This window comes from Corvus cornix, chromosome 1 (genome assembly GCF_000738735.6).
Source record: "Corvus cornix cornix isolate S_Up_H32 chromosome 1, ASM73873v5, whole genome shotgun sequence".
Classification (NCBI taxonomy): Eukaryota; Metazoa; Chordata; class Aves; order Passeriformes; family Corvidae; genus Corvus; species Corvus cornix.
Window position 1 is genome coordinate 36,207,748 of NC_046332.1, and position 21,135 is coordinate 36,228,882.

Sequence of the window (21,135 nt, forward strand, 5' to 3'; positions counted from 1 at the left end):
TTGCCAGCCCTCAGAGCCTGCCAAGCTGCCGGCCAGTGCTGACCGTATGGCCAGGAGCAGGAGCAAGGCCGCCCTCCGTGCGTGGCTCGTGTGCCCTGGGCTGCTCGGCTGTTTCTTGCTGGGCTTTCTTACAGGTGAGTGCAGAGACCCAGGGGCTCAGCCCCCGGCTTCTTTCCCCTGCACATACTTGTGTGCAACGCCTGATGTGATTAACTCACCATCAGGGAGATTATAGCGCTCTTTAGCGACATGGTAAAGTACTTGTCCCACTGCTTTTCTAAGAAGTTTTTCTCTCAAGCATTTTTGGTCTTTAGGGAGTGAGGAACAGAGTGGTTCCGTGCTTCAGCTCAGGACGAGCCCTGGTGAACTGGCAGCTTCCCGAAACAGGCAGCCAGGCTTTCAAAGAGGAAAGATTAATACAAGAGTTTGAGACTTCAGCGATTGCAAGATCTCCCAGATTGTTTAAATTTTTATTTCCTGTTTTTTACTGAAGATATATTTAAATACTCCTATTCAGTTGCTATTTTAGAAATTAAGGGTAGAATGTAGAGAAGGAGGAGGAGTTTGACTGACAGCCAAGTTACTGAAATTTTCATCATGCACAATGAACTTTGCTAGAGATTCTTTTCTGATGTCACTTGCAGCATTTGATTTTAAATCTAAAACTGCACGTCCTTTTTAAACTTGTGTTGTAACACAAACCTAAGGCTAAAGCATGAAAGAAAAATCCATGAGGGCTATTAAATATATAAAATATTAGTTTAATTTAGGAGATCCCTGAGCAGCAAATTTCTGGTACTTGTGCTGTGCTTATACATTTCCCTGAACATCATCGTTTGGCCCTGCTCCAAAACAGGACACTGGGAAAAATGGACTTTTGGTCTGATCAAGCATCACTCTTCAGTTCAGAGAGTTACTACAATTGTATTTAAGTGTAACAGATCATATATACTGTGCATGTGACAGCACATATATTTGTCTTTCTTACAAAAAATTTCCCAGTTTGGGATTGTCTAGCTATAATAATAAAAGGATTTTTTTTTTGGTTGTTATTTTCTTAAGACAAACTCATACAGTTGATATACCCTCTCCTACTACTATTTATGGTTAATGAATAAACATTTTAAAACTGGATTGGGTGACAGTTAACTTTATTCTTTTAATTGTTAAATAGACTAAACCCACCCTTCCCCAAGTCTGTAACTATTACAGTGCTGTCAGGGTGGCTGTTGAGTCCTAGACCTTCCATTTAAATATGCTAACATATATGTTTTAAAATATATGCATAAACTAAATAAAGTAAATTCATCATGAGTATCAGGAGTTCAAACCTCACACTGCAAACAGTTAATTGAGAATTCAAACTATAGTTTAAAATTAATGAGAGACAAGTGCCTTAAAAAGGGGATTTACCAGGGATTTAGGGTGTAGTTTTTTCATTATGTTACTTTTAGGTATTTCAGTCAATGAAATATATTTTACTTTTCTGCTTCACTTCTCTGAGCCTACAGACACTGACAGAGGGTGCTCTAAGCTCTGCTCATCCTTGTGGTTTTAACTGTTTAGTACCACAGGTGGCACCTGCGCTCAAACATGTGAGGACATTCTTGCTAAGTCGGAAACTTTTCAAATGTGTTTCAGGATGGTTTACAAAACTGACGGAGAAAAACCCCAACTCTTCAGATGTCCGTCAAAATGTGAAACAGAAACTTGTGGCTGAAATGAAAGCAGAGAACATCAGGAAATTTCTTCGGTAAGCCTTGTGCATCCTGTTTTTTGAACAATGTTATCAGGCAAGAAAGCCAGAAAGTAATAACATCAGCTCCAAGGAAGGGCCTCTGAAAGCAGAGCTTTTAAGATGCTTTGGAAGTATTTAGTTTGTATGGAATGTCTGAGGGAAGAAGAGAGAGGCTTACAACTCTTCTGTTCCCCCTTCCCCATTTTTGAAGTTGCCTTTTTGAAGTGGCTGTACTGTCAAGTGTACTTCCCTCAGCTGCATTACTGCCAGTGCTTACCAGTCTTCATGATTTCCCATCTTGGTTTAAAGAAGCATGCCTTTTTTTTCTTGCAAGTGTCTGAAGCTCTAACATCAGATACCTTTGCTTTCTTTCAGACTGAGATGATTTTACTGTATTTGGGATACAATGATTGACATGAATTACATCTGACTGATCATCTGCTCAGTGTCTCCTTAAACTTTCCATTTGAGCAGCTAGTCTGAGTAGAAAATTAATCTGTTAAAAATTAATGCTACAGATTTGCAGAGCACTGAGTTGCATGTATGCTTACAGCTGATATTTCCTTTAGTGTGGCCATACTGGATAATGTGCTGTTAATTGGGAGCTCTGACATCCCATTATACCCTGTCTTCTGGTTTAGAGATAAAGGGCTCTGTCCATGGTCAGTGTGCTTGTACAGTTGATTAAGGTTTGCATGATGCAATTGTTAGTAAATAATCTTTTTTTGCATCCCAGTGCATCCATGCAGTTCTTTCAAAACATCTAAAATGCTAGGGATAGAAAAAACCTTTTTTTTTCCCCACAGAAAATGAAAAAAACACACATTATTGTGTATATTTATATTTTCTACAGAAGAAAAAATATATTTATGTGAAAAGTAAATATATACAAACTCTGGTTAAAAAAGTGTTGGTATTCAGCATGTAAGTCAGCAGCTGCAACAAGAACATCAAAGGATTACTGACAAATTAGATTTCTATACATTTATTCTAAACCCAAAAGGTTTCATACCTAATATCAATTAGCTTTTTAAGTCTACAGGCCTAATCTTATTTTGTATTTCTTGCTTTCAGTACATTGCAGAGTTCCTGAAAATTATGTTTGCGTGAGAATCAAGGCAACACAGCATGAAACAGCTCTGTAATTATGCCAAAGTCTCTTGGCTGTGGGACATTAATGGCTTCTCATTTGTCTGCTTGCTTTGGTGATGGGCCAAATGCTTCATGCTGATTGGGGTTTTTTTTTGCCTAAATTCAAATAAAAATCAGGAACTGCAGAAAAATTGTATTAACACACTATCCAAAAAATTTGTTAAAAGCATAAAAAAATGTGAACTTGAGAATTTTGGTCCATGTTCTTAGTTTTTCACAGTACTAAATCTGCTTTTATCAAGTGGGGAAAAAATCTGTGAGTCTCAGAAAATGCAGACACTTTGGTCTTAACATTGTATCATAGCTCTGAAAAGGATTAAACTGCTTAGAAGGGAAAATGTGGAAAAAAAAAATCATCATGTGTGTTTTTCCTGACGGCATATGTAGTATTTAGTACACTTAAAGAATTAAAAGGTACTTAAAATGCTTGTGAGAATTAAAGTGCAAGAAGACAACAAGCAACAAGGTTTGGCAAAGGTTGCTCCCAGACTTTGGTGCGTACCCACACAGTTTAAAGAGCGGGGATGGCAACAGCGCAGAGGGTGTGGTATACTTAGAGAATCTGGATGCATTCAGATCTTGGGGCCAGGTGGGACTCATGTGAAAGACCTTGATATTATGATTGCAATGTTGCTGTAGTTGAGAGGTTCTGATGATTGAAGGAGGCCGCAGGTGGCTGAAAAAGGCTGATATTGTGCCCCTCCTTTAGTAAGGGCAACCTGGAGAGACCGTGAGCTGGTCGGCTTCAGGTCTGGAAGGGCGACAAAACATCCTTCTGGAATCTGTTTCCAAACACATGAAGGACAGAAATACAGTTAGGAACAGTCAGCATTTATTTCCTATTTGTTTGTGTGATCAGCACGATTGCATTCTGTAAGGAAATGACTGGCCACATGCATGAGGCATTATAGTGGCTGTAACATCCTTGACTTCAAAAAGGCTTTGAATATCATTCTCCTTTGGAAGCTGAGGAAGTACACACTGCAGAACATGGGCTGAAAACAGTCTGAAGTGATATTAATCATGGTATTTGCTACCACTTATTAATGGTAATTAATAAGTAATTGCTGGTATCTGACATCTGTGGGGCAACCATTGACAAGTAGCCTGTTGGGAATTGGAAGCTGATGCTGAGTACCCGGCTGACTGATGAGCTTTCACCATTACTTTCTTGTTCAGTGGGCCGAACAAATTGCAGACAGATTTCTTTAGGGTAGTCCAGAGGGACTGGATCCTGTTCCTGACTGTTTATCACCAGTATGTGTTTTCTGATATGGAAGTAAATGTTAAGAAGGATTTTGTTACTCAGGCTTTTGAAAAAGAAGAAAAAAGAGCAAACCTATGCAGATAATTTAATGTAATGATTTTCAAGTTAAACTTATTAGGACACTTTATACCCACAGTACAAATCCATCATCAGATACCAGAATTTTCTGGAAGGCTCCTTTCTGAATGTGTAGCTCTCCTATATTTATTTCTGCTTCTTGCATACTGCTAATATTCTTTTGCTGAATATTTGACACTGATTTTCATTGCTTGTGTGTAGATGTGGCCATTCTTGTCATGCAAAGAGAAAAGTTCAGCTGACTTATTTTAAGGCCTGAGGAAAGATCCTCTGCTCTGACTATATTTTCTACATGTCATGAAGCAGACTCTGATGAGCAATCATGTTATACAGCTCAAACTTTAAGACTTTACTGTCCATGGAATGTGTCTTGAAGATTAGCTTTATACACACTGATCCTATTTCACTATTGTATCTCTCTGCATTTGATGCTTACTAGTGGTTTTCTGTTTTATTTTAGCTCATTTACCAAGTTGCCTCACCTCGCAGGAACTGAAGAGAATCTTCTTCTTGCCAAAAAAATTCAAGGCCAATGGAAGGAATTTGGACTGGATTCAGCAGAACTTGTTAATTATGATGTGCTTCTTTCATACCCAAATGAAAAGCAGCCAAACTACATTTCAGTAATTGATGATCAAGGGAATGAGGTGATCTTTTCAATGACAAAACTATATTTATGTAAAACCAAAAAAACCCCAGTGACTTCCTGTTAAAAAAACAGTGTCTTCCTCTGTATTCCTACCTACTCAGCTCAGCATGTGCTTTATATTATTAAAAAAATCCAGTGCAAAGGGAATTCATATTTAGAAATGGTTTTCCAGGCTATGCAGAAAACACAGCAGAGTGGCTGAGATCTCAGTGCCTCATAACAGAAGAGCAGGGATGTGTGGTGAGACTGCAGTTAACACCAGTAAACCATAAGGTGTTAGAAGAGTTCAGCTTAAGGATATATCTAGGCTAATTTCCTGCTTCCATAAACAGCCTTAAGTGGATGCACAGGGACGTTTAAGAACAAAGAAATGTACTTCAGGCATGCAGTTCTTCCCAGTGTCCTGCTGTTTTCAGCTCAGGGCTTTTCCAAATGTGCTGCAATTAGTCTCTTGAAAAAATCCTTGTTAGACCTTTTCCAAGTATTTATCCAGTCAGTGACCCTCATTACATCTCTCTTCCAAGTACCTATCCAAACCCTGCTTGAACATCTGCACAATATTTGCTTCCACAACATACTGAGGTAAGGAATGCAGAGATATTGTCAATTTTATGTAGTATTGCCTTGTTTTCCTTGCTCTGAACCTGATTCCACTGGCTTCCCATGGTGTCTCTGAAGTTAGTGTTGGAAGTACTAATGAACTAGTCAGTCTATAGACATCTTCTCCCTTTTGAATACCCAGGGAAATAAAGAAGTAGATGTAGATTCTGACAAGGAGCCTGAGCAAGGAGAGGAGGTGGAACTGCTAGAGAAGCATCATAGCATATAGGTAAGGATGAAGAGCCAGGATAGAAAGTAAGGAATATGTGCTCAGGGATGACATGAGCTTAGAGGTGAAAGAATGAAGAAATTCTTCCAGAAACCCTGTAACAGTGTCTCAATTATAATCTCACAAGGTGACAAAAGGTGGTCATGAACCTTAAAGCAACATGAGTTTTACAATACATAATGATAAAAGGCAATATGTTTAACTGGAGCATTACTAGAAGAGACATGAAGAGAATAATAATAATAATAATAATACAGGTGGGAGAAACCACAAAAGACACCTGGGATGGCATGGATGAACCAGGTGCGTTTTACTGTCCCCACTTCTTGGCAATTTTCAGTTACTTCTTTCCTTAGGTTTAGGCAGTGGCTGATGAACATCTTCTGACACGTGATCCATCTCTTTGTATTTATATCTGCATTCTATTACAAAAGTTCAGCTCTGGATCCCTAGCTGTGTTTTTGTTTGAACTTGTGTGCTAGTTAGAATTGTATTTTTGCTAGCAATTTATGAAATTTATAGTTTAAAAAGCTAACTAACTTGGCAAAAGCCAAGGCTTTTGATATTTTTCATCCATAGGACTGCAGTATTTTGAAACAGTAATTATTTGACAAAGATCCTGATGCACAGAAACTGAATAACTGTCTCTTTTGACTTTAGTTTAAACTATAACTAGCATTTGCTTAGTGTGTGAATTTGTGCCTGGAGTGTTTGACCAAAGACTACTGTTATTTTTTTGATAGGTTTTCAATACATCATTGTTTGAACCACCTCCACAGGGGTATGAAAATGTTACTGATATACTACCACCATATAATGCTTTTTCAGCACAAGGAGTGCCAGAGGTAAGAAAAGAAATTATGTCAGGGTACTATTACTTATTTTTTGAAATACTTTCTGGGACAGTTGCTCCAACTTCTCAAAATATTTGTTGTATTAGTTTTAATTACCATTTGTCTTAATTAAAGAACACTTAGGCACAGATAGGCCACATATTATGCAAAGGTTAGAAGTCTTTTATGACCAAAAAAAGATCTTTCTTAAGTTGCTGGAACTCTGAATCACATAACAAGTGAAATGTTTTTATCTTGATGGAAAATTTAGGATACATCTCAGATTGCTCCATATTATTCAGTCATATGTAGAGGAGTTGTTTAAGGCACAGGTAGAAGTAGCAATATTTAAATCAAGTTGGAAGACATTTCAGATTAAATGAATGCCTTCAAAGGCCACAAAAGTTCCTCACTTAATCTGCTAATTCATTATGAAGCAGGTCAGGGACAACATTGCATTGGATAAATAAATGAAATTATATAGCAGTGAGTGTTTGTGTATGCAAAGCATGCCACTGCTTTGTCACAGCCAGAGAAGTTTGTCGGTTTAGCAAAGTACATTGGTTTATTTTCCAGCCTGTTTCTAGGACTGTTGTTAAGTGTGGGATAATATCCAAACATCAGAAACTCAAGCCAAAGCTTCCTAAAGAATATTGTGGATATCTTTTGCTACTGTTTTTATGGGCACTGGATCTCATTTGTAGAAATGCAAAAAAAAAAAAAAAAAAAGAAAAGTCCTCTATGATACATTGTGAATGAAACTGCATTTCTGATAATGGGTATTTTGTTTGTTCACTGGCCAGTTGCCACGACGTTGCTTTTCTTTTCTGCCCAGGCAGATCTGGTGTACGTGAATTATGGTCGTACAGAAGATTTTTTTAAGCTGGAGCGTGAAATGGGAATTAACTGTACAGGAAAGATTGTCATTGCCAGATATGGGAAGATCTTCAGAGGAAATAAAGTAAGGGTTGTGTTTTAATTTTTCCTCCGTGGGTCAGGCACTTTCATGGTAGAGCTTGAGGGAAGCAGTGAGGGCTGTTTGTTGGAACATATGAGCAGAAGGAAGCCTGCAATGTATCCATTGTGACTGCAGTCTAAGAATAACTTCCAAAACAATAAAACCAGATGAATGTATTAAACTCCTGAGACAGAGATGACTGCAAACTCCCTAGGCAGTTCTTGCAAGAGAATAGTTTAGGCAACTGAGTAGTTTGTAGAGCCAAGGCTTTTGATACTTGCCATCCATAGAACTGCAGTACTTTGAAATAGGAGCGTTTTGACAAGGAGTCTGATGCACAGAAACTGAGAAACTATCTCTTCTGACTTTAGACAACAAATCTGGCAAAATTTGTGATAGTGGGGCAGTGGGGACAGTGCCTCAGTTTTATGAGTGAGGTTTTGTGCCTCAGTTTTATGTTCTGTGCTTTATTTCATAGCCTTGACCTATGACTAAAGGTTTGACACAAATAATGAACATATTGTGTTTCACTGTGCTTGGTCCTTCTGCTGAATCTGGGGTAATTTTCACTCTTTCACATACTCATCTTCTTGCATGGAAGCAAATCTCAACATTCAGATTTATTGCTGCATTAAAAAAAAAAAAAGCCACATCTTAAAAGCAAATAATTTCACAGGTTAAAAATGCCATATTAGCAGGAGCCCAAGGGATCATACTTTATTCAGACCCTGCTGACTACTGCGCACCTGGAGTAGATCCTTATCCAAATGGCTGGAACCTTCCAGGTGGAGGAGCCCAGCGTGGGAATGTTTTAAACCTGAATGGGGCTGGGGACCCTCTAACACCAGGTTATCCTGCAAAAGGTGAGTGAAAGTTCTGTAGCCTGGGCCATCAAGTACTTTATAAACTGGTGCTGAAAGTGTGTCACTAGAAATTCAATTATTTTCAGTACAGATGCAGAGAAAAATGCTGCTTGAAATTATTATTGACAGTGGTTAATTTCCTATTACATAGCAAGTTCTATCTGTGTCATTCTAACTGGTTTCAGTTAGGCAGGGGAAGAAAGTTCCTAGCAGAATCTTGGTATGGTCCCACCCTTGTGACACTTAAAAAAGCAGGGTGTGTAGGTTTACAGACTGAGAAGCAGCAGAAAATGACTGAGAATTTATAACCATTTTAAAATATCTGTGTTTCTCAAGAGGACCAGTTTAAACTAGATTGTACCCTACCATCAAAGAGGGCTAATAGCTTTACATGGAGGTATGTTTCCTTGCTGATCATAAATTCCAAGCAGAAAACCAGTTTAAACTCCTTTTTAAGGGGAATTAAATTCCTGTAGCAAAAATAATAGTAGCCCGGAGTCTTTCAAAAGTTGGCACCATGTGCTTGTCTTGTCCTTGTTGGCATCCTAAACTCAGTCTGAACTAGGTTGCCTGCCAGTGCTGTCTGCTGATGGGATGGCTGTACAGGGGTGCTTCTGGAAAGCTCATGGGCTTGTGTGACCACTGTTGGGGGTGTAAGACAACCTAAAACCAGGTGAGATTGTGTGTGCCAGGCCTACCAGACTCAGAGGGACATTGCCTGTCTTCAACCCAGGTAAATGCATCTGTGGATGTTCTCTGTACCTTGTCAACCAGCTGCACAGGTGCCATCTTCACCTCACACACCAGCTTGGTTTCCCCACAGCTAGCCTAGAGGAGAAGTTATGATATGGTTGGACTGCAAATGTAAGCTTGCATCAAGCCTGGGGACTTCTTTTGCACAGCTGTGCAGATGCATTCCTGGGTTTGTGGTTCTGTCATTACAGTTTGGTTTCCTAGAAGCAGTATGTGAGAAATGATGTAAGAATCAAAAAGAAGCATATATGCTTGTGGCTGCACTGCTCAGAAGTGTTTCCAGTTTGGCAAAAGTTGCTCAGAACACTATAAACTTGACATTTTGTTCTGGTTTCTCAGAGTACACTTTCAGATATAAAGTTAACGAAGGTGTAGGGATTCCCAAAATCCCAGTTCATCCCATTGGATATCATGATGCAGAAGTATTACTGCGGTGAGTATACATCAGTCCTCCTCACCAGAAGTCAGTATTCCCAAATGTATAGATAAATTTTTCACAATAAGATGGCAAAATCTATGCTGTTACTTGTATTTGCTACTCTTTTGTAGTAATGTGTGCTTCACAAAATGTGAAAAATTCAAAGCAATCTGTTTTTTGCAATAATGCTTTTAGGAATTTTGTAAAGCCATCTTGGTTTTGCTGCAATAATTATTAAGGGAATTTAAGATTTTAGCCTACTTGTCAACTACATTTGTCTTGGTTTTCACTTCACAGTGCAATGGGAGGACCTGCAGCACCAGATAGCAGCTGGAAGGGAAGTCTCAATGTGTCTTATAACATAGGGCCAGGATTCACAGGCAACTCTTCTACAAGGTCTGTTTTAATACTTGCCTGTTTATACAATATTGCAAAAACAAAAAAAGAAAAAAAAAGAAAAAAAATCCCCCTGAAGGAAAGACTCTGAAATGATACATCTAGAGAGACTTGGGAGAAATTTGCTACCTTCTGCTACAGTTACATTTGGTGATAATTATTAGAATTTGAAAATAAATTACATTAAAAAAAGATCATAGATTAGCAGATCAGGCCACATGACAATGACATTTGGCAGTAAATTGCAATAAATCTAAAGATCACTTTTGTGTGACTTTTCCACATAAAAATAGTTTCAGTTTACATGAGTTATTATTCAGTGAGGACTGGTAGAGGACCTCGATGAACAGGGTAAAAATGCTATATCATTATCACTACTCCATCTCCTGGATAACAAGAGTATGTCTGAATATTTAATTTTATAAAGACTTCATTTATCATTATTCTTTCCTGCTCTGCTTTAACACTAGCTGAAAATGAATAAAGTAGGAATAACTAAATAAGAAAGCATATTTGACATAATTACAGTGCTTTTTAGAGTATCTTGAAGAACAACAGTGAGAAAACAATATGATTCATCTGCAAAACTTTATTATTGAATTCACTTTTTAACATCTTCCTACTTGGCAGAATAACATTTTTTGTAAATATGGATTAATTCTGCACGTAACTTCTTTCTCAGAGTAGTTCCATATCAAAATGAAGCTTTTGATTCTAGGTAGAAAGTCACTTGCACATGGAAAGTGTGCACATATACGCATGCCCAAGGCACTGGTGTCAGTTATTTTCTGGGCAAAGATCCAGTGGCTGTCCTGAAGTAGGTTTTGATTTTGACAGCCATGCAGATCTGCTGCTGAAAATATAACTTCAAATGTGAAACTCCTGAGGTTTTGCCAGACACAACCCCCCCATTGTTTGGTGCTTTGCTTCTCCTACAGGTTAAGGAGGACGAATACTGTATCCATTTTATCTCTCCCAGTACCTGGATTCCCTTTGTTTTTATGACATTTCACAAGTGGATTTTATTGGTGGGGGACAGGGAAGAAAAACCTGTGCTTCTAGTGGAAGGTTTCCTGCCTCTAATGGAAGATTACCTGCCCATGGCAGGGAGGTTGGAACTAGGTGATCTTTAAGGTCCCTGCCAACCCAAACCATTCCACTATTCTATGACTGACAAATCTTGTTCACTTAGGTCTGCTGTCCTAAACAGAGATTTCAATTTATTCCTGGATGAATATTCCTAATGAACTTTTCTCCAAGTTCTATATTATTACATGGACCTGTGCTAGAATATCAAAATGTATTCTTTATAAACATATGCATATCCACAATTATCATTTTGGTCAAAATGTAAATATATTTTTAATTACTGTGCATGTTTTTCAGTTTACTCCTCTAGTACACAATTATCTGATTGGCTCCCATAAATAAAAATTCAACAAATTCTGTAAATCTTTGCAAATTTATAGACTGGACCAGCTTGTAGGGTTTTTTCTAAGGCATCACCAACAGGCTAAGCTGAAATAAAAAATGGGACTCTGAGACAGCATGACAATGCTGAACACACATAAAAAACACAAAGCAGGACAGAGGCACAAACTCTGGTTTATATGTTAATATTATTGGCTTTTTTATTGGCTTATAAGTCAGAAATGGATATTCCACACTGCCTTTCATTTCAGAAAAGTCAGAATGCATGTTCATACAAGCAATAAAATAACACGAATTTACAACGTCATTGGCATCCTCAGAGGAGCTCTGGAACCAGGTGAGCATCAGGTGCTTGATGACTTTAATTCCTTCTTTATTTGTGTTTGTTGAAGTTGTACTTGTGTTGTAAGAAGCTTAAAAATTTTTAAATGCCCATATAATATGGAGTCTTAAGAAATTCTTAATAGTTTTTCTGTCCTTCCCATCACACAATTTTTCATTGACATTCCCAAGAATGCATTTTAATGGGAATGTTACAATGGTAGATGTCAGAGATTTTTTTTTTTTATGCTGCCTGCCATTTTACAGTAGGTTTCCCCTTACATCAGTCATACATTTTGCCTTTGCAAAATTTAACATCATCCAAATTACAGAAAACTAGTGATGATTTGGGACCTTAACATTATACTGTTGATACTTAGTAGCAGGTCATACACATGAAAGACTTTTGGATGGAAAAATATTTATTAAATATTTCTTGTCTTTAGTTGCATACCTCAGTAGAGTAAGCGACTGATTGCAGATTCCCCTAAAAAATAAACTTGTAGCACTGGTATTGATCTTGGAATTTCATTTGATACAAGTAAGGATGCAGTCAAAAAAAAATACGGGTAATCCATGTGCATTTTTAATTATGCCTTGATGGTGTATGTTTGTTTCCAGACAGATATATTATTTTAGGTGGTCATAGAGACTCTTGGGTGTTTGGTGGCATTGATCCAACGACTGGTGCCGCTGTTCTGCAAGAAATTGTACGGAGTTTTGGTAAAATGAAGATGGAAGGTAACTTACTACAGGTGTGAAGTAATGGATATGGAAAACAGGAGCTTTGAGGGACAGTGTTTTCATAAGCTGCTGTATTGATTTAACTTTTCACCTCCAGAGAAAGTTTTATTTCTCATTATGAAAGATGCAAATTCATTGAAGAGATGCATATGTAGCATTGTGTGGTAGTTGGGTGAATTTATTCCCTCATGAGCGTAATGGTACCCTCTTAGCTGTGCAAAATGAAAATATTGGATTAAGAAGAAATGCCTCTACAATAATGTATTCCTCTAAGGATTTTGAGAGGATTTTTTTACTGTTATATCAGTTAAGTGCTGTTTTTAAAGCAATTTCAATTAACTGTAGTTAGTCGATTTTTAAGTTGCATTTTCAAGTTTAACTATGTGATTGCAGGTTGGAGACCTAGGCGAACTATTATTTTTGCCAGCTGGGATGCAGAAGAATTTGGATTATTGGGTTCTACAGAGTGGGCTGAGGTAAATAAAAAACTGTGTAAAGCAAAGCAAAACTTGGAAGTGTGTTGCAGGTGGCTGCAGTACCCAGCATCTATTCCTGGACTGCAATCAAAAACTTCAGGGTAAAATTGGAGCACAACAGACTCCTTCAGGTGCTGTGAGGCACTCATATATTTATATAAATTACCTACCTACCTACTGTCTTACAACATAAGTGCACTAACTCTTCTAAGATTTACAAATCTCCTTTGATTCAAAGCTAATATTCTGCAGTGGTCTCTATGTGGTAATCTACCCCATCATTTAACAGAATGATAGTATTTTATATAACACAGACCAGTCCGTTTTCTAACTCTCTATTTGAGAAATTCCTTAGTTTCTCTAAATTTAAGTCCAGGTCCTGAGGCTGTAATCCATCAGCACACCAAGCCCTTTGTATGAAAATCAGTCTTAGTGGGCAAAGCAAAGGATAGGTAATCTGTGAGTGAATAGCTCAAAATTCCTGTGAATTCCAGCATTGTAGAGTCTCAGGGGCAGGACAGTCGATTAATTCTGTAGGAGGATCCCTGACTATATTCCTGCCTGAGAGAAGAATGTTGGAAAATTCAGAAGTGAGGTTCTGAGTGTTTCTGTCTTCCTTTTCCTATTGGGCATGTTATTTTTATCTTCCTTTTCCTGCCTGAGAGAAGAATGTTGGAAAATTCAGAAGTGAAGTTCTGAATACTTTTATCTTCCTTTTCCTGTTGGGCATGTTCAGTTCTTAGTGGATTGTTCAACCCCAATAAGAAATATAGGTCTTACGAGAGTTTTCCTTGCTTTGTCTGTAAAATCCAAATTAGAAATAGAGCAGGCAGAAATTTGCCTGATGAAACACATTTCTGCTGAACTATGTCAATTTATTAGTATTCAATGGTTTAATAGAAATGTGTTGTCTTGTTCTTCTATTAGAATTTTATTTACAAGTTAATATTTAGCTATGTGGATAGAGTTTTCAGAATCCATAAAATAAAAAATTTTAATCTTTTTAGTTTAGTTTATTGGCATGTATTTCAGCAAATCACAAAATTACATAGCAAAATGGCACATGTCAGAGGAGGTAACAAACCCAGAAATAGGCTCCCAAACACCAAAGAGATTCCATCATTCTTCTGTTAACAAAACTGAGATTTTTATTCCTTCAGATTTGCACTAATTTTTTCACTCATAAGTTGTTTGTCTTCCAGCTGTAACAGAGTCTCTTCATCTTACTGTTGGTTTATGAAACATTAGAGGAAGAAAAAGTAATTTAAATTATTTTAAATCATTTACTGAGAAATTTTAAGGAGTTGGCATTAAAGTTTCATCCCACCTGAACTCTACTGGTGGCAAAGTGTGCTGTATATAAAACTTTATTTGTGATTTCTTTGTCTATGTATCTCTGCATACATTTACATGCTGTCAAGAAAAAACACACAATTGTTTTAATTATGAGACATACAAAACAATGATACTTAAAGGATCAATTTCTCTTGAGCAAGTCATTAATAAATTAGGGAGTTTTCTTACGTTCTATTTGTTAAATATTGCTACTGCTGTTCTGTGATGAGTTTTGTTTAATAATTTGGTATCTAGTAATCTGTCATTCATTCTTCCATGAAATGGCAGCCGTATAAGGTTAGAAAACTGCAAGTGCAGTTCATATTTGAACCTGTGTTTTGATATTATTGTTTCCTTGCTTCATCTTGGTGGTGTGCATTACTACTCTTTTAGGCCTAAATTAGATTCAGTTTCCTAGAGACATTCCTCACAGCTTACATTCCTCTTCTCTGCAGCTGCCAGATCTGTCATGTATTAAATCTCAAGGAAAATTAACCCATGATATTCAACGTCTTCTGTGTAACAGAAAGAACTGTGATTGTGGCAGCATCCTTTTGCTACACAGATGATCTCCACTGCTCATAAACAAAGGACTTTCTTTTGCTGCAAATATGATTTAGCATGCAGGCAAGGCCCCATGAAGGCATATACAGGCTTGCTCCCTCCCGTCATGTTCTTTTGCAGGGTCTCCTCTACTGTTTTTTTTAAGATATTAATTTCATTAATGTAGTGTGTAGCTATCAATTACCAATTAAAATTTTAGTTCCCATGACTTACAAATTATTAGTTGGGTTATTAATTGAATGAATCAAGTAACAATTGCTAACCTAATTAAAATATCTGTCACAAAGCCAAAACCTCGTGGAATACCACTTACTGAGTAGAATATCAATTTCAAACATAATTACATGTTTGCAAAAAAAATAAACAAGATGTGTGTATACATTTAGCATGAAAGCAATGCTTAGGGGACTCAAAATAGTCAATCAACTGCATTTTAGTAGGGAATTTCGGGCTTTGACTTATCCTTTTTTGAAATGGAAGGCTGTAGAAATGACAGGAGTGCTTGGTTTATCAGTGTTAAAATTGAGTTCAGTGCTGGGAGCACATATGAATAACTAGGGATTAAAAGCATGGAGGAATTCTGGCTGACCTCACAGTCACATCTTGCATGTTCAGAAAGTCCTGAAGTGCAGAGCTAAAATGCATGTAATAACCCTATTTTACCATGTTACAATTCTTTTCAATAATTTTCTTGTTCCATCTTGCTCCTGTGTGATGCAGCAGGCAGCACCTACATTTTGTGGATGTTTTCCACAACAAATTAAGTCCCAGAAAGGAATAGTGAATTTCATGTGCCCAGATCATTTACCCATCTTCAAACAATATAATTAGTAAGGTACACAGTAGTAATTATCCTGACTGAGATCTTAAAGGCAATGCTGTAAAAAAACAATGTACTTAACATGCTCTTGACTAAATTCCACTAATCGAAAGTAACACATTTACACATTTACAACCCTAGGAAAACGCCAAAGTCCTTCAGGAGCGGGCAGTCGCTTACATCAACACAGATTCTTCTATAGAAGGTGGGTCTTTTATTTTTAACCTTACCTTACTTCACAGATGTAATTTTTAATAGTTCTCTGTGAATTATTTATTGCTTGAGATAGGTATTGTGCTGTACAGAATAAGTGTTGCAAATACAGAATTAAGTGGAGAGAGAGAGCAGTTTAAATTTTGATGTTGCTTTCTTTGGCAAAGAGTGCCAACCATGAGCTGCAGTCCACATGTCTGAGTCAAGAACGTCTCCTCTGAAGGAGTTTATTATTCTGTGCTAAGGAACTGAGAATTCTGTATGTTAAACTGTCTCTTAACAGCATTAGCTCTAATTTACAATTGTAGTTTTAATATATGACAGTCTGCTCCTTGCCCTGATCACAGCCAGCTCCCTTCCCTGTGGCGTTATAATATTTTGAGACAGTAAATTATTATGATTATAAGACCTCAGGCTTACACTTTGTGGGGGTGGGAGACGCTTTGGTGCTTTGAAACAGTGTGCTCACCTTTGTTGATTGCCAGGAGCAGGGAGTTATATATTTATTACAGCAGGACTTTTCTAGAAAAATAAGCACTGAAGAGTGTTTCACAAAAAACCCTTATGCACCATTATCCAACTATGGTTGTCCTTCAGACTATGAGAAGAATATGTCATTCAGGAATGCTGCTTAGAAATTGGCCTTTTTTTTTGAGGCGGCCCAACACTATGATCTGTATCACAAAATCCTTCTGAAAATAGGCTGTGCTTTTTTACAGAAAGACCTTTGTTGCTGTTGTCTGTGCTGAAATAATAGAAGAGTCCTGTGAAGCTGCTCTGCATCATAACCTCAGTTATTCAGGGCATTACTCTTCCCATGTCAAACCCAACTTATTTGGGCTTCCTGCATGAGAATAAAATGGATATCAACAGGCATATTTAGGAACTCTTTTTATTACTGTCAGCTGAAAATTTTGTCTGTCACAAAAGGATTGTAAAGAAAGAAAAGCCAAACCCAGTTTCTAAATGCTCAGTTGGAGTTGGGGAATAAGGAGGGTTAGAGCTGTTTCTACATTTATGCTGCCTACATGCTGTGTAAAAAGTAGAGCTGAATTTCATGCCTAGAAAATCTCACAAATGAAATAATGGCTTTACAGCTGCTTCATATTCTCACCATGGATTGTAACGCATATTTTTTAGTTGGTTTGAAGCCAACATGCTGCTGCCTTAAAAATTTTCTTCTAAATCTTGATTATTCAAACATGTCTCTTGCTTCATGCATTAAAGAAAATGTGAAAGCAAAACAACTGGAAAAGAAGTCTGTAATAAGGAAAAGAACACCATGTTCAGTGTGCTGGTTTAAGTATCTTGGACATTTTGTTATGATCCAGTTTTAAGGTTCTTAGAAATGCCTCTGCCCAAATTAAGGTGCAAACGAGACCATATGCCAGTGACAATACTAAGGGTTTTATTTGATGGTAAATATGAGAGAGAGAGAGAGAAAGAAAGAAAGAAAAAGAGAAAAAGAAAGAGAGAAAGAAAGAAAGAAAAAGAGAAAAAGAAAGAAGGAAAGAGAGAAAGAGAGAAAGAAGTAGAAGATAGGTGGGGGGGACAGAATAAGGAAAATATCACCACTCCATGGATCCCAATGATGTTGGTTGATCCTCTCCAGCTGCTCTCTCGGTGGTGAAGGTCCCCCCAGAAGGCACAGAGTCCCATGGGTGTACATGCTCAGGCTGGGTGGGCACGTCTGGCCATGTCCCCCTGGGGTGGGGTCAGTCTCTCAGGGCAGACTCTGGGTCTGTTGCACCACGTGCAGCCCTGTGGGGCCAAGCCTCTCACGGGAATGTCCCGTGGATGTGCCCTGTGGGGCTGGGGGTTCCACAGCTGGGCCAGTTTGTGTAATGGAGGATGGGTGTTTATTGCCTCTCACCGGAGGTTGCACCATGCACCCAAAACCTCCTCCTCCCCCCTCGGTTGGGGGGAGTCTGTGTAAACCTGGCTTCTGTGAGCTGTGCTCTCCCCCCACCCCAAACTCAGCCAGGGACAGTTGCAGCTGGTGGCTTTGGCCTTTTGTGGATGCAAACCTTTCCCTCAGCCCAAGATGACTGAACAATGCATTTCCCTTTATCTAATCAACAGTTTGACTTTCAGTTCAAAGTCCCACTCTTCAGGGAAGCTGCTTCGGTTGTAGCTTCTTTATAATGAGCAAAACTTTATATTAATGTTTGAGGCATGAACTATTTTCAGTCTCTTGACACATCCCTCACCTGACTGAGCAGTAAAATCCCCTGTAGACACATAGCATCCATATACTCTTTTGAGATTTTGTTTTTTTTATTTATGTTCTTCACAACACTTCTTATACCACTTTTTGGACAGCAAATCATTTCTATTTATTGTCCTATGGCAATGAAAAGAAGCAAAGCAGGTCATTGTTTTAAGCACTTTTGTAACTTGAATTTCCAGTTCTCAAATTCTGACTCTCCTTGGAAGTGGTATTTTTTCCATCACCTTACTTTTTTTGCCTTCGGTTTAACAAAAGCTTTGGGAAGTGTATGAGTGACAAGGGCTTGTAGCTAATGAGGGATAATTAGGCATACTTTAGAGCTATGGGAAGGCTTAATTACATTACTGTGGATGTACTATACCCAGTACATCATCGTCATGTAGTGGCAGTAACTCATACAGTGAGACCATGCAGCCTATTTCTGTATATATTCTGAGGCAAGATATGAATTCTTCCCTTAGAGTCAAAAAGTTTATCTAAGAAAGGACTGCTGGGTTTAATCCACTAAGAAGATAATGCCACTGGTACATGAAGGGAAAATTTCCATGTCTTTGTTTTATTTTCAGGTAACTACACATTAAGAGTTGACTGTACCCCTCTTCTCAACAAACTGGTGTATAATCTGACAAAAGAGGTACAGAATCAGTCTATTTTTTCTGCATTTCTAAGAATAAGTAAGATTCCAAGTTTATTTGGTGAAATTGGATTATTGAATAATGTCGGATTTATTTTATTGCTGCGCTGGAAGAATCTTGATCCCACCAAAATGAATAGCAAAACATCCCATTGGCAGTAAACAGCCCATGCTCACAGTTCCTCAGTATTCTTAAAGGGATTTAAACATTGACATAAGTGAGATCTTATTTGCAATATATAGTAAAAATAATAATAATAAAAGCAAGATGGCAAAACGCTTCAGCAAGATCCATTCTCTAAAGTGATAAGCATTGAAGGAAAAAATTTTCACATTGGCTAGCTATCATTTTCTCTCTGTCTGTTCCCCTGAATCTCCTCCATATCTCACTGAGCCCCTGAAATATGTGATAAATACTGAAGGATTGAGAAGGTTTTGTAACAGGTCTGATGTATGGATTTGCATGATTACAAGTGCTCTAACCGTGACTCCTTTACTTTCACCTCTCAGGATACTTTATCGTAAGGCTGAAAGGTTGTGATCCATTAAAGCATGGAACTTTATTGGCCGTGTGAGGAGTTAACCAGATTAGGCACCTCTCATGAGCCACTGCCACCATCCTCAGATGTGGATTCATCTCAGTTAACAGAAGACAGCTCTGTCTGACTTGAGCGACATGGGCTCCCTGTAAAGGCATTGGGTAGAAATAGGTGCCTTAAGGATGAGATTAATTTGACCAAATGTGGTTGTCTACCTTTGTATGTGCAAAAGTAGACAACCTGTACTATTGTATAGTACTATATGTACTGTTTTCCCCCTGATCTTAAGGGAACTCAGGTCACTTGTTCCAGTGTAAAAATCTGCCCTGCAACAGGACTTGGTAGGATGACTCCAGGTACCCATCTCCCATCCTGCCAGATGCATTCATCCTGAGTTATTTTGAAACCCAGTATGCTTTTACCACCTGAAATGCCACGGTTTAGATCTGGCGAGATTTATCTATGCTATTCCCATTATTTCCTTTCCTTTCCTTTCCTTTCCTTTCCTTTCCTTTCCTTTCCTTTCCTTTCCTTTCCTTTCCTTTCCTTTCCTTTCCTTTCCTTTCCTTTCCTTTCCTTTCCTTTCCTTTCCTTTCCTTTCCTTTCCTTTCCTTTCCTTTCCTTTCCTTTCCTTTCCTTTATCAAGGGCCCTTGCTGCAGGGCCCTTGATAAAATAATTTACTTTCCCCTCTTCCCTCTCCCCTCTCCCCTCCCAATTTTCCTTTCCTTTTTCCTTTTTCCTTTCTTTTATTTTCCAATCAGTTCTTTCTATCTTAATCTTTCATCCTTGCAGAGGGAAGAAGCTGTGCTGTTCAAATATTAGCTCTGACACTTGGCACGCTGAAGAGAATTCTCTTCTGACTATAAAAATTTTCATGTCCTTAGTGCTGCAGGGCCCTTGGTAAAATAATTTACTTTCTGTCTGTAGTAAGCCACTAACTCAGGAAGACATTTTCCTGTGAAAGATAAACAAAGTTTAAAAAAAAATGCTCTGGGCTAAAAATAGTAACTTGCTCTTGATCTTAAGTCAACTATTCAACTATTGCTGGTTAGAGTAGAAAACTGACATTAAAGTACCATGCAAAGTACTTGAGACTGACTTTAAAAAAATTAATGCCATATTCACTGTCATTTTAGCTTTTAACAGTGGAAGCATGATGTAAACAATAGAAAACCTGGCATCCTGACCCCTGATTATGCATGTCCAAAGGAAAGTTATTTCTGTTCCTATTAAGGAGTCCAACATCCAGTTATCCAACATCCAAAGATCTCTTTGCTCTTCTTGTTTTTTAGTGAGCCAGTTCTCACCAGAAAGAAGTGCAGTGTGCACGTGAAGTGTTTCCTTTCAGGGAGTTCTCATTTAAGTGTGGTCCCCAGCATACAGATGGGACATTCACCTATTGACTGTCTTTTTGGCCCTGCTTTACTGCCAGGGTTTAGACATTTGGTTAGCACCAGAGAGTGTCTGCAATAGTTCAATTCCAATTCCCCTGTGATTATCACTTCTCCTTTTGCATTTATACTTAAAGAACTCTGCATCTTCCCTTGAGTTAGCAGGAAGCTTATGCTGAGCTTAGATTGGGATCTAAGTCAGGGTAAATATTATGTTTTACTATGCTCTCAGTGTTGTATGAAAAAGCTGACCAATGCTTTTTTTACATGACCAGAGCTGTCGGAATAACATCTTTGCCAGAGCATAGAGTGCTTTTGCTCCCATATGTCAGAGTTCAGCTTGCTCTTATTAATTTGCCATTTTCACTTTAGCCCTAGGACTTGACCAAAGTACCCTGAAAATGACAGCAGCCAAGCAGTTATTTCACAAAATTGTTATTTTCCTGCTAGCTGCTGACAGAATCTCAGAGGTCAGAACTCTTTGGAATTTCAATTTGGACTC

At 38.1% G+C, this 21,135-nt stretch overlaps 1 protein-coding gene across 3 annotated transcripts in view; it reads left to right on the top strand.

Moving 5' to 3' along the window:
• The window catches only part of LOC104690326 (N-acetylated-alpha-linked acidic dipeptidase 2-like), a 31,934-nt gene continuing 10,799 nt past the window's right edge, over positions 1-21,135 (top strand). Inside the window, exons 1-13 of one of the 3 annotated variants that reach the window (XM_019286761.3) lie at positions 1-134; positions 1,642-1,753; positions 4,696-4,882; positions 6,457-6,558; positions 7,382-7,507; positions 8,181-8,367; positions 9,460-9,553; positions 9,836-9,934; positions 11,617-11,702; positions 12,308-12,427; positions 12,824-12,906; positions 15,767-15,830; positions 18,635-18,702. In XM_019286761.3, the coding sequence (XP_019142306.2) occupies positions 47-134; positions 1,642-1,753; positions 4,696-4,882; positions 6,457-6,558; positions 7,382-7,507; positions 8,181-8,367; positions 9,460-9,553; positions 9,836-9,934; positions 11,617-11,702; positions 12,308-12,427; positions 12,824-12,906; positions 15,767-15,830; positions 18,635-18,702 (1,416 nt within the window). In that variant the 5' untranslated portion in view covers positions 1-46. The remainder of the gene's footprint in view (positions 135-1,641; positions 1,754-4,695; positions 4,883-6,456; positions 6,559-7,381; positions 7,508-8,180; positions 8,368-9,459; positions 9,554-9,835; positions 9,935-11,616; positions 11,703-12,307; positions 12,428-12,823; positions 12,907-15,766; positions 15,831-18,634; positions 18,703-21,135) is intronic. The other 2 variants (XM_019286762.3, XM_010401081.4) reach the window with 2 other exon arrangements.